The 14,423-nt window shown below is 40.5% G+C and overlaps 1 protein-coding gene across 1 annotated transcript in view; it reads right to left on the minus strand.

Moving 5' to 3' along the window:
* Positions 1–9,850, minus strand: part of VWA3B (von Willebrand factor A domain containing 3B) — a 208,443-nt gene extending 198,593 nt beyond the window's left edge. Inside the window, exons 1-2 of the mRNA XM_077749344.1 lie at positions 9,556–9,850; positions 4,622–4,849 (exon numbers count right to left, since the gene is read on the minus strand). Coding sequence (XP_077605470.1) covers positions 4,622–4,817 — 196 coding nt within the window. The 5' untranslated portion in view covers positions 4,818–4,849; positions 9,556–9,850. The remainder of the gene's footprint in view (positions 1–4,621; positions 4,850–9,555) is intronic.
* Positions 9,851–14,423: the final 4,573 nt, after the last annotated feature.

Here is a 14,423-nt window from a genome sequence, read left to right on the forward strand (position 1 = left end):
AAAAAAATCATCAAAATTAAAAACTTGCGTTCTGAGAAACTTTGTTAAGAGAATGAAAAGATAAGCTACAGACTAGGAAAATATATCTGCAAGACACATATGTGACAAAGGACTCATATCTAGAATATATCATCAACTCTTAAAACTCAACATTAAAAAAATTTTAATTAGAAAATGACCTGTCTACGGCCATACCACCCTAAACGCTCCCGATCTCGTCTGATCTCAGAAGCTAAGCAGGGTCCGGCCTGGTTTGTACTTGGATGGGAGAAAATGAGCAAAAGACATGAAGAAACATTTATTTTGCCAAAGATGATATACAGCAAATAAGCACATGAAAATATGTTTAACAAAAATAGACATTGGGGAAATATAGACTAAAAACACAATGAAATATCACTACACAAATATTAGAACGGCCAAAACTTTTATTTATTTTTTGTTTTTATTGAAATTCCAGTTAGTTAACATATACTGTAATATTAGTTTCAAGTGTACAATGTAGCGACTGAACACTTCCATACATCACCCTGTGCTCATCAGGACAAGTGCATTCCTTAATTGCCATGAAGAGCGAAAACTTTTAAATTTTGACAATATCAAATGCTGGTGATGATATGGAGAAACTGTCTCCCTCATATATTACTGAAGTGAATAGCACAGCCACCCTATAAAAGTCTGGCAGTTTCTTAACAAAACTAAACTAACTAAACAAAAAAATTAAACACACACTTAACATACCATGTAGCAGTTGCATTCCTGGGCATTTATCCCAGAGAAATGAGAACTTATGGTCAGACAAAAACCTGTAAACAATTGTTCATAGCAGACTTATTTGTAATGGCCCCAAATTGGAAACTACGCAGATGTCTTTTAATGGTGACTGGCTAAACAAACAGTGGTACATCCAGACCCTGGAATACAACTGCAATAAAAAGAAACAAACCATTGCTACATGCAGTAACTTGGATGAATCTCAAAGAAATAATACCAAGCGAAAAAATGCCAATTTCAAAAGGTCACATACTAGATGATTCCATTTATATAAACATTCTTTCCATGAGAAAATTAGAGATAGAAAACAGCCCGGTGGTTGTTAGGAGTAAAGGATGTTTGGGGTGGCAGTGTCTATACAACTATAAGGGGTTAGCACGTGGGAGATCTTTGTGGTAATAAATAGTTCTGTATCTTGATTGTGGTGACAGTTACACAAATCTACACAAGTGGTAAAATTACATAGAATTATTCACACATAGCGCATCAATGTCAAACTCCTGAATTTGATATTAAACTTTAACTTTATAAGGTATAACCATTAGGAGAAACTAGGTGAAGCATATTTGGGGTCTGTCTATATCATCTTTGCAACTTCCTGTAACGATATCATTATTTCAGATGAAAAGTATCAATCAATCAACCAACCAACCAATCTTCCAAAAAAAAAGAGAGAGAAGGTGAAATAAAAACAATATCAGAGGAACAAAAACTGAGAAAATCTGTCACCAACAGACCTGCACTACAAATGCTTCAACGAAATTCTTTAGGAAAAAATACCAGATGGAACTTCTAGGAAGCAAGAACATTATAAATAGTAAATATGTGGATGTAAAATGCTATTTTTTAACACTCAGTTTCTTTAAATGACAAATGACTTTTTAAGGCAATAATTATAACACTAGTGTGTGAGGTTTATGATGTATATAAAAATAAAATATATTAAAACAATAAAACCAAGGACAGGAGTGAGGGGTAAGTTGGAGTTACACTGTTACAATGTTCTTACCTTGTATGAACTTACTTAATGTAGTACAAAGATAATTTTTGACATTCTATAGCAAATTAAGGATATAATCACTAGAGCAACCACTGAAAACAAAATGCAAACAGGCAGATGTAAAAAGCCTATTGAAATTTAAATGAAAATCTAGAGACTACAGATAGCTTGGAAGTTAAAGACTATAAACCTATATACCACATACAAATGACGCCTAAGAAAGCTACAGTAGTTGTATCAATTATCAAAGTAAATCTCAAAACGAGGACTATCATCTGAGGTAAATATGGACATTTAAAAATTATTAAAATTTGTCAATTCATCAGAAAGATACGACACTCCTAAGCGTGTGTGTATGTGTGTATTTAGAGCTTCAAACTACATGACTAAAACTGAGAACTAAGAAATGGACAAAGCCACTAGGCAAAAATATCTCTGAAGACACAGCACATCTCTATAATACAATAAAATCAACCACCCTGAACAAATGAACATTTATAAATACTACCTAACGATTGCAGAATACACATTCAAGCGTGTATGAAATGTGCACCATAAGACAAATCTCAGTGCATTGCAAAAGATGAAAATCTTACTATGTTTTCTGACATAAATAGAAGTGAATTAGATAACAAGACACCTTTAAAAATTCTAAAATAATTGCAAATTAAACATTTCTTTTAAAAACGAATCAAAGAAAAAAGTCACAAGAGAAAAAAATATTCTGAACTCAAAAACAATGAAAATAATACCTATCAAGATTTGGATTCAGCTGAGCAATCCTTAGAGGAATTTTAAATGACTATATGAAAAGAGAAGAAAGGCTTAAAATCAATTACCCAAGTTTCCACGTTAAGCTAGAAAAAGGAGTGCATATTAACCTCAAAGTTAGTAGATAGAAATAAATAATAAAGAGCAAAGCAGATATCAATGAAACTGGAAACAAAGAATAGGGGGAAAAAACCCAAAATGTGCTTCTTTGAAAAGAGTTATGATATGCTGCTAACAAGACTTATCAAGAAAGAAGTGAGAAAAAACACAAATTATATCTGAAATGAAAGAGGGAACATCACTATAGATTCTGTAGGCATTAAATAATTTTAAGGGAATCTTATGAAACATGCTTTGCCAATATATTAGAAATCATTGATGAAGTGGACAAACTCCTTGAAAAACAAAACTTTCCAAAATTGGCATGATGAAACAGAAAATTTGAATAGCCCTATGTCTATCACAGAAATTCATTTCTTGTCCAACTTTTCCTACAAACAAAACTTCATGCTCGGGTAAGTTTCATTGGTGAGTTCGACGAAACATTTAGAGAAGAAATTGTACCACTCATATAAAAGCACCATCAGAGCATACAGAAGGAGGGAATGCTTTCAAATCATTTTATGAGGCCAGCATAATCCTGATGCCATAGCCTGACAAGGGCATTAAAAGAAAATCACGGAGCAGCATCTTCCATGACCTTAGATTGAGAAATCCTTGACAAAATATACAGAACTGCTTTTTTGCTAATAGTAATGACTGAATTGTAGTTATTCAAAATACAAGATAAAACTTTCCATTTGTTTCCTTATGTAGGACTCCCATAGACCCTGACTCTGGTAGCCCCTCCCCCCACCCACCAAAAGGTATTTAGAAGTTATAGGACTGGCTATACCACCCCTTACAGAAGGATAAATAGGAACGCACAGCCTGAGCCCTGAAGAGCAAAGTCCCTGCCATTAGAATGGGCCTCTAGATCAGTCCATAACAAGCACACCCCCTATACCTTCCTTATCACCAGTATGGAACAAAGCTGCCAAGGGAACTGGTGAAAAATCTAAAAAAAAAAGTATTATTGGCCACTCAATACATTTAGGTTTAACTAATTAATTGGCTAATTCAAAATTAGTGCGTAAAATCCAAGTAATGGAAATTGCCTTGACTGAAGGAGTGCTCCTCAAATAGGGTGTTACTAACATGTTGTTCAGGACACTCCTGCTGAGTGGGCTATCTCACACGCTGTTTAGACATTCTGTATCCCTGGTCCCCTGGGGCCTTTATTTCAGTAGCAACCCAAATCAATATGCCATTAGAAAATAAACAAAAGCAGGGCGCCTGGGTGGTTCAGTTGGTTGAGCATCTGACTCTCGATTTCAGCTCAGGTCATGACGCCAGGGTCATGGGATCGGGCCCCACATGGGGCTCCGAGCTAAGTGTGGGGTCTACTTAATGAAGCCTAAGAAAGAGCCTGTCTCCCTCACTCCCTCTCCCTTGCTCATACTCTTGCTCTAAAATTAAAAATGTAAACAAAAAAGGAAACAAAAGCAAAAATAAAACACACCCTCACCCATTTCCAATACTCCCTGTTGGAGAGCTGTGCTACTTGGAGTTCAGGACCAATTTTCTAACCAATGTATTTAAAAACACTGGACCATCATATCACATAAGAGAGGCCATGACAGGAAAATGGCATGTTCTCCCTGAAACCATACACGGCTACTATCTTAATCAACAGCCTCTGAAGGGGTCTGCACATCCCAAGGGATGAAGAAGATGTCTACTGGGGTATGCATAACTTCTATTTATTTTTTACTTCATGTTTTAAAAGGGCAAAGAATGAAACTCAGCGTTACTAATACTTAATAAGTGGACTGATAATCATACATCTATATAACAAACATATATTGGAGATCCACGTAGAAACATTTTTTACCAATAAGGATGCAAGATAAGAACAAGCTCAGAGGCATGTGGTTAGGAGGGACCTTCAGAGCTGATGCACCCCACCACCACCAAGGCAAAGGGACCAGATGCTGGTTGGGTTCTCCAACTCACAGTGATTTGTGAGTACTATACCTTCACAATGTGGGAATCCAATCTGTGACAAAATCTGTTTCAGGGTCAATCTGTTGCTCTTAAGCCCATGCAGTTGAAGCCATTCCTTGGATGAGATGAGACTCTGCCCGGCCAAGTCTGTCTTGGTGTTGCTTACTCCCACTTGCCCCTGCAGCTGCTGCTCAGAGATGGTGGAAGATGAATCTGAGAGCTCCATCTCAGAATTAGGATCTAAATCACAGAGACCTCCTATAAGGGCAAGTGTGAAAATCAGACTTCCTGAAGACTTGGAAACAATCTAACATCAACAAAGGGTTGGTTTAATGTAAATTACAATACAACCATTAAGTGAAATTCTATCTAGCAGTTAAAATTTTTAATATAGACGTATACTTGCCAACAAAGATGCCCACATATACTGCTAAAATGTATTCATAAAATTCAATATCCCCCCCATCCATACCCCTATACACACAGAAGAACACCTAGAAAGGTAAATGTCAACAGTGCATAGTAGTCTTAAATGTGTAGTGGAAATAGGTGTAGTTTTTGCCTTTTCCAAATTGTTTAAAATTTTACATTATTTAAACATTTCTGAAAGAGGATTTACACTCATAATCAGAAAAAATGCAAAATTCTTCCATTTTAGAAAACGAACATTCGCTTCTGAACCTTCACTACACATCGGTATTCCAATTATAATTGCACCTGACCTTTTACTTCCAAAGAGGATAAAGAGGGTAAAACCCTGAGAGGAAACATACCTATTCTGTAAGTGGAGTGTCTAACTAGGGTGGGAACCAGATTACAGCTCAGCCCAGCTCGAATACATGGGTTCACTTTCCAAATGTTTTATTTTAAAGTTGGACTTAAACATTCTGAATCACGTAGCCAGCTGTTCTGGGACCAACTGGACTCAAGGCAATATGCTACATATTAAACTTATCTAGACCCGCCTAAATATAGCTAGTGTACACAAGAGGAAAGGAGTGGCCAGACTGCAATGCAATCTTAACCCTCTCACCACAACTTCAGGCAGGGCCTGATTTACTTGAAGAGAAAGGTCTGCTTTCCTCTGTACCTAGAGTGTGAAACGCATATAAATTTGTTCCCTGGACCTTAAAACTTCAACAACAGAAATATTCCCTTTTCCCATTTCTAAAACTCCAAACACATTCCATTCAAGCCTCTGTTACAATATGAAAAATCAGTCAAATAGAGAAATCCGTTGCACAGGGGCACCTGGGTGGCTCAGTCGGTTAAGCATCCAACTTCGGCTCGGGTCATGATCTCAAGGTTCGCAAATTCAACCCCCACATCAGGCTATGTGCTAACAGCTCAGAGCCTGCTTCAGATTCTGTGTTTCCCTCTCCCTATGTCCCTCCCTTGTTTGTGCTCTTGCTCTCTCTCTCAAAAATAAATAAACTTTAAAAAAATTTTAATAATCAGTTGGACATAAGCTAGGTAGTTTTGATAAAACATATTAGAAATATTATTATTAGCAATGAATGAGTTTGGCATGGATAAGCACTTGATTGGCAAGAACTATGTCCAAATAAATTACTTAGAAATCAGAATCCATTAGTAATTGTGCCTTGTTTATATACCCTCTTTTAGTTCAAGCACCTGTTTGCCCTCAAGTTCCCATTCATCTGAGCTATTAAGTTTGGGCTTCTCCTCTGACTTTAGATTCACAGAACATGAAAACAAGAACAGACTTTAACTTTCTTTTTGAGATCTGTCCAACAAAGACTGCCAGCTACAGGACTTTTAAATTTGGCTAACGGTTCCTATAGAAACAAGAAAAGGAAGCTCAGAATAAAGATTTTTTACTATCTCATCATTTCCAGTTAATCTTTCTTTTCCCTGACACACACTAACCCACCTCCTATGTTCTTCTTACTAGAGGGAGCTACCTGTCAGACGTTCAAAAGGGGACACAGCTACACAAATTGTCCTTATAAGGCTCCTAAACTGGATTTTGGAAACTTAAAGAAAATTTCAGAAGAGTCATACATTTTTATATGATTTTTCTTCTTTTTTTTTTTTAATGTTTATTTATTTTTGAGAGAGACACACACACACAGCGGGGGAGGGGCAGAGAGAGAGGGAGACACGGAATCCGAAGCAGGCTCCAGGCTCCAAGCTGTCACCCCAATGTGGGGCTCGAACTCACAAACCACAAGACCATGACCTGAGCAGAAGTCAGATGCTTAACCAACTAAGCCACCTAGGCACCTCAACACATTCTTCATCCCAAACAAAATACACCTGAGTCCACCAGCTAAGGTGCATGCCCCAGTGCCTCCTGCACTCGCATGGCTTAAATTTTTTTAATAAATATTTTTTAAAAGGTATGGTTGGCTCTATTGAATTTGAAAATCTGTATGAGTCATTCTGATTCAGATCTTGACTCGGGATTTTTTAGCCTAAGACCTCCCATATTGTCGGAAAGGAAAGCAACTGGAAAAATGGAAATAATCCAAGAAATCAGGGAAGGAAAGAAAGGGCATCTCCCAACAGAAGGGATCACTTATACTCAGGCCGTAAAAGAGATACTCTGTCAGGGGCGTCTGGGTGGCTCAGTTGTTTGAGCATCCAACTTCAGCCCAGGTCTTGATCTCACGGTTTGTGAGTTCGAGCCCTGCATTGGGCTCTGCACGGACAGCTAGGAACCTGGAGGCTGCTTCAGATTCTGTGTCTCCCTCTCTCTTCCCCTCCCCTGCTCGCTTTCCCTCTCGCTCTCGCGCTCTCTCTCTCTCTCTCTCTGGGAAAAATAAACATTAAAAACTTTTTTAGTTAAAAAAAAAAAGACCTAATCTGTCAGAGCAAGGGAGCCTGCCAGAGCAATGATGCCAAATGACCCGACAAAGCAACCCCTCCATGTACCGCCCACCTGCTTCCCCATCTCTAAGCTGGTCTCTGGCAGTTCTCCTGTGTGAAATCTTAGGCTCCAAGGCCCATTTCAAACTCTATCCCCTCTATTTAGCCTCTCCTGACTCCAGACTCCTTCCCCAACCTTCTACAGCATGTTTCCAGCAAAGCTCCAACTGTGGCTTTGACACTTCACCAATATGACTTTGGGCACTTCACGTTTGTCTAGTCTAAACTAAAAGGTTCAATGACTGCAGGGACAATATGAATGTCCTCAGCACAGGGCCTTAAATACAGCAGGCATTTTGTAAGGTGTTGAATTAAATTGATCACTCATAATTACTGAGAATACTGATTTTCCTTTTTTTAAAAAATTTTTTTAACGTTTGTTTTGGGGGAGAGGGGCAGAGAGGGGGACAGAAGATCTGAAGCGAACTCTGTGCTGACAGCAGAGAGCTGGATGCAGGGCTCAAACTCAGGAACCATGAGATCATGACCTGAGCTGAACTTGGACGTTTAATCAACTGAGCCACCCAGGCACCTTATTGATTTTTCAATAAGGCAGCAATTTTTCAGGTCAAACAAGGCTAAAATCAAGAAATAGCTGTCTCTTTAACAGAGACATATTATTTTTCAGGTATTACTATGTTGTTATTATTATTACTATGATTTTTCAGGATCTCTTCACCTGAGGTTATTACAAATTGGGAAACAGAGGAATCCAGAAGTAAGAAACAACAAATCCAGTTGAACACTGCCCTAAGTTTTAAAAGCTATCTCAAGAGCTAAAGTTTGGGGAGATAGGAAGGGATTTCCAAAAATGAAGGCGGAAGTATAAACAGAAAAAAAAATAGAAGAAAAAAGAGAAGTGAAAGTCTGAGCTGAAGGCAAGAGCAGGGAGGCAGAGCTCAGGGGAAACACAGAAAGGTTAAGTCGGCAGAAGTTAAAGGTCCCAACCAAGGGAATCAGGGGCTCCAAATGCAGCTAGCCTGTACTGCTTCTGCCAAGAGATGCCCCCCACAGTTGTTCTGAGGTAAGCACCTTGCAGAAGTTCCCATGGCCGAAGAGGTCCTACATGGTCAGAGGTAGAGGCACAATGCACTTCAAGTCCATTAATTCAGATTAAATATCTGGTATGCTTCTGTTTTATTATAAACACCCAAAACTTCTATATCATTGTTAGTCCTTGCTGAAAATGAAGTCTAGGTTAGGTGGATATATCTTGTGATTTATGTGAGTTTTGATTTATAATTGTTCCCAGGAAAAAGGTAGCTGGGTCAAGCCCCTTGGGTATCCTCCTGCAGCTCCCCCAGAAACCCTTAATCTGCTCCTCCCTCCATTTTCCTGCTCTTAGGGAGCAAGGCTGGCCTGTGATCATCTGCTCAAATAATGTGCGCAGAGGCAAGGACAGTGAAATGGACTCGCCCACAGGTGAGAAAATGGAGCCAAGAAAAGAAGATCTAAGAATAATGACCTTTAGGAAGGTCATTGGTGAGAAGAAAGAAACCAAGAGGTCCCAAGAAGATTAAAGGAAAACTCTACCAAGTGGAAACTAAACCTAATTAAGCTTTATGCCCAATATGAAAAGAGCAAAAGAAAATAGGGCTTGTCCTAGTGAGGTGATTCTTAAAACCATGTAAGTGTAGAAGAAAGGAAGAGAGAAACAGGATATTCCAGAACAGAAAGTTGTAGAAATCTGGACACAAGCAAATCCCTTTGTTTTGGACTATGCATGTTCTCACTATTTCTTAAAAATAAATTTCTCGTGGGGGGGGAGGTGCCGGAGTGGCTCAGTCGGTTAAACGTCCAACTCTTTATTTTGGCTCAGGTCATGATCTCTCTCTGTCTTTAAAAAATAAAAAATAAATAAATATCTCCTGGTTCTTGTATTAATTCCAAAGCCTAGCGAACTTCACCTTATCACTGTTTGCCTATGGTAAGTCAGAAAGCAGGAAAGCTGGTTCTCCACCAGAGCTGCTGAGCTTCGCTGGGAGTGGGGTACAGTGGTTAGAGCTGTGAGGTAGGAGGGGTCGGGTACCTTGTGTCTTAGCCTGACCCCAGAACCAAATAGTTAAGTGAACCTGGGAAGATCGTTGAGCTCTTGTGGAGAGCAATCCAAGTTGGAAACTGCAGAATTCCAAGCTTTCCCTCCACAGCCTGCTGGAAACCTTGGCACCTCGAAGGTTCTGGCGTGGAAGGGATGGCATCCCACTTACTAGGCAATCTGTCGGATGAAAGACAAGAAGGTTCCTATTCAGCAGCCGCCCTCCCATCCTCTGGGGGCCTTCTGACCCCCTAGGGCGGGTGAGGCGCGCATCCCCCTGGTTGATAAAGCACCGACTCCGGCGGGCAAAGGGTCGGCGCTTGGCGCGAAGGATTCCAGACGTCCGACTTCTCTGTGACCCGAGAGCTAAACGCGCGGCATGTTGACCACGGCGTTGCCCGGGTTGCTCGGACGCGTCCAACCACAGCACGTCTCCCTGAGCCGGCCCCGCCCACAGAGCGTGCGCCCAGCGGAGGCGGGGCCAGCGGGCCGAAGGGGCGGGGCTCCAAGGCAAGTTCCGGGGCGAGGTGGCGATTGAGGGTGTTCGGGTTTCCTAAGGCACCCAAGGTCACCACCTCGGACCCAAAGCAAGGGCCCCACGCTAGGGGACAGGGCGGATGCCACTGTCCCCCATGCCTGCTGTTATTGGCAAACTTAACGGCGGTGAATATTTATTAGCTAAGTTAACAAGCAGATAAACACACTGACGAGCCCAGGTAAGGGGCGAGGAAGGCGCCCAAGGTCGGGGGGAGGCCAGCTCATTACATTACAATTAACTTCTGTACGTGCTTTTCAGCATGCAGCACTTACACGTGCGTAATTTTGTTTACTTTTCACCTGAACGCGGTGAAAAGCTATTTTCTTCATTTTGCGGTTGAGGGAAAGAAGCTTACAGAGGTGGAGCAATTACAGATCGCTCGGGGGTGGAGCGAATGTGAAGCTAAGACAGGTGAGACAGTGAGCTGCAGTTTTGGAGGACGGGCTGCATTTACCTAAAAGACCATTATCTATTAGATATGAGTATTCCTATAGTATTCTTTTCTCCATTCTGCTTCATTTTTAACCTTATTCTTACTGTATCAAGTAAGCAAAGAGCTCAAAATACATGCCTGTGATTTTACAGTCACTCAGAAATAAAACTGTGCTTATGAAAAGCATGTTTTAAATCCTTAATAAAAAGATCCCACAGGCAAGTATTGTTTTAGTATGTTGGGGTATTAAAGTGTGTTTTCGGTTATAAAATTCAAAAAGTGACCAGATCATTTGTAGGTTTTTGAATCAAATTTCTAATAAAACATAGTTACTAATAGAACTGAACAATTCTATCTTCAACAACAAAAAAAATCTACTTCATCCACAGAGTTATTTCCTACATTCTTTTAATGCCTTCATAACTTTAAAAGTACTAAAAGGTTGCATCTCAGAGCAGAAGTCATTCCATACAATTATAAGATTGTATACCACTGACCTTGCAAAGGACACCTGCAACCACACCACCAAAAAACAAACAAAAATTCAATGGTACAAAAAACAGGTTGTGTTCAGAAAGGAAGTAGTACAGCACCGACGCCCACATTTGCCAATGCCGCAGTGATCCCTGCTGTCCACACCCTGCCAGACTAATATTGGGTCTCAGGGGTTAGAAAGAGCACACAGCATTCACACAGCCAAAGCCCTGCCTTCCATCGTCACACGAGGCACTCCTCACCTTCACCTGGTGCATTTTCCCATTCCAGGGACACTTGCCACTTACATGCAAGTAATTGCAGATGATGCTATGCTTTTGTCAATTATATGTATGTGCCTGCATGCATAAGTTCATATGAAAATGTGAAACATTAATTACTTAAATTATAGACAGACAAGGGAACAGAAGATTAGGTCCTTTTGCAGTACTATATAGTTGATTCTGACTTGAGTTCAGCCAGCCATGGGATAAATTCACCTCCTTTTTGTTTGTTGAGTGGTCTGGAATAAGAATACCTTTCGCACAGTTGTGGTATACCATTGTACTGAACTTTAACGAATTTGTTTTGAATTTACATTTCACAGATCATTTGTATCCTACTCTCAAACTCAATAATTGACACTTATCATATGACTCCCATCCTTACTTCTAGATTCTTTGCCACTGCCCACAACATAAACACTCCAGCAGAGACACTATGGTCCCTGCCTCTTGACTACAGATGTCTTTCCTCGGACCACTCCCCTCATCTGGATTACACTACTTGGGAGCCACAGACCCCCAGGTCATTCACAGTCAGCTCAAGCTCTTCCCTCTTCACAAAGCCTTCCGTGGACATTCCAGCCCCAGTAATTTTTCTCCACGTTTCCAGACTCGGAGCAGCAATGCATTGTCAGTTGGCGCTCTTGGCAGTGGTATACCGCCTCGTGACAGCCCTTCCATTGTTATTTGACCTTTGTGCTGTTTTTTCAGGTTGAATCGTTTTTCTTTGAACAAGTCTATCATGGGCACTACTTGTGTTTTTGATCATGATTAGAATCTTTGGTGGGGGGGAGAGGTCAATAAAGAGAAGAAAAGCAGTTTTCCTAAGCCCGCTGCAAGAACTGGAACGGGAGAATTAGTAGAATATTGATCAACGGAATCATATATGTGTGAAAAAGAGTCAGAGGCAGACTTAACCCAGAAGTATTCCTCAGAAGAGGAAGGGGGGTGAGTAGAGCAAGTAAGTCACAGCTGAGTGTTGGCATAATTGTTCTACTCTTGATAATTACTATGTTCACGGTTAACCAACATCTAAAATAACAGCTAGAATTTATTAAAAGCACTTAAAGTGTTTTATTCTAAGTACTTTAAATATATTGCTTTTTAAAATCCTTACAAAGTTCCAGGAGGAAAATACTATGATTGTCCCCATTTTGCAGATCAGTAAACTGAGATATCAGATTAGGTAACTAGGCAACTCAAGGCCACACAGCTAGTGAATGGTGAACCCAGAATTTGAAGCCATGCACCCTATATCAACATCCTGCCCTCTTATATGCTGTGTTGATCAATTGTTGGCCCTAATTTTCTCCAGAAAGAAATTTTCTGTCATCCCAGTTGTATAGTGTTCATTTAGAACCAGATATTATGCCACAATGAAATCCTCCCTGGCCTTGAATGGCTTTTTACCAGCACACATCTCAATGTTAAACGGAATAAAGTAGGTCTGTTTTGTTTTTTTTTAAGATTTATTTTGAAAAAGAGAGTGCAAGCAGGAGAGGGGCAGAGAGAGAGGGAGAGAGAGAATCCCCAGGAGGCTCTGTGCTGACAGAGCTCCGTCTCATGAACCATGAGATCATGACCTGAGCCAAAATTAGGTGCCAGCTGCTTATCCAACTGATTCACCCAGGCACCCCAAGCAGATCTGTTTTCTAAGCACCCCTCCCTCCTACACTTCCCATTAACTTTGCTATGTGCCATTGTTTTAAAATGAACTGATGCCTTTTAGTCTGTTACTTTATTCTAATAACTAAATTAAGACAAATTCAACAATATTTTACCTAAACAATAAAGTTCCACTTGGAAATTTAAAATCCCTCTTCAGAATAGATACTTATATGAAAAGCTGGCAAAGACAATACTCCTGGATGAGATTTTGATCATATGGAAATGATATTCAGGAATGGGCCTGGATCTTGCTTTGGCTGGGTCATCCTCTTCCTATGGTTCCTGAAGAGAGAAGGACACACACACGCCAATGGCAATGGGCAAGATGGCATTTCCTTATTTTAGGATATAGCCCTAGGGAAGGTTGACCCAGCAACCCTGTGTGGGTGCAGGACTTGGGCACAAAGCTAGGGCCTCTCTCCTTCTAAGCGCAGGTCTTTCTACCAGCTCCTGACCGATGCCTAGAGGGGCAAACATGTGGCACTACTTATGTGGGAGGAAGAAAGTAAAGAGGGCCTGCCCACCAGTAGAGGCAAGCTCTGGTGTGGCTTCCCTCTCTTCCTCTTGGGAAAAGAGCGAAGTGCCAGAAAGAGAAACACACCAATAAGCTTGGCACCATCAACATCCTGGAAACTGACCCAATTAGATACCACTTTTTTTTTTTAATGTTTTATTTATTTCTAGGAGAGAGACAGAGAGACAGCGTGAGCAGGGGAGGGTCAGAGAGAGAGGGAGTCACAGACTGAAACAGGCTCCAGGCTCCGAGCTGGCAGTCGGCACAGAGCCCGACGCGGGGCTCGAACCCACAAACCGCGAGATATGACACAAGCGAAAGTCGGATGCTTAACCGACTAAGCCACCCAGGTGCCCCTAGATACCACTTTTTAAGGAGTGAAGTGAGGGAGGAAAGACAGGAGAAGGATGACATTAGAAGAATTAGAAAATTCTCATTGATGAATTTAATTGTAAAGATCCTGGGTAAAATACTAGTAAATTGAATTTAATAGAATAATTTTTTAAAGGGGCGCCTGGGTGGCTTAGTCGGTTAAGCGTCCGACNAAATCATTGTCTTAAAATTGCAGAAGTACATACCTTTCTGCCAAGCAATTGTACTGCTAGATGTCTTTGAGCACACACAAAAGTATTTTTATAATGCAAAATAGCAAAATAAAGGAAACCATCTACATGTCCATCAGTGAGGGAAGAGTTGAAATTGCGGTATATTTGCATTGTGATATGATAGCTATTCAAAAGGATCAGATGGGATTATGGGGCACCTGGGTGGCTTAGTCGGTTAAGCGTCCGACTTTCGCTTAGGTCATGATCTCGCGGTTCGTNTCAGATGGGGGTTTTTGTTACGATATAGAAAAAGTTCCAAGATGTACCCTTGAGATTTTTTAAATCAAATTGCAGAACAAATATATGCAGTATAGTGTATATGGTGTTAAAATGTGCACACATACAATTGTATCAATGCATTTATGTTTGTTTCCACTCACAGCCCACGG

Source organism: Crocuta crocuta, unplaced genomic scaffold, assembly GCF_008692635.1.
Source record: "Crocuta crocuta isolate KB4526 unplaced genomic scaffold, BGI_CrCroc_1.0 scaffold118, whole genome shotgun sequence".
Classification (NCBI taxonomy): domain Eukaryota; kingdom Metazoa; phylum Chordata; class Mammalia; order Carnivora; family Hyaenidae; genus Crocuta; species Crocuta crocuta.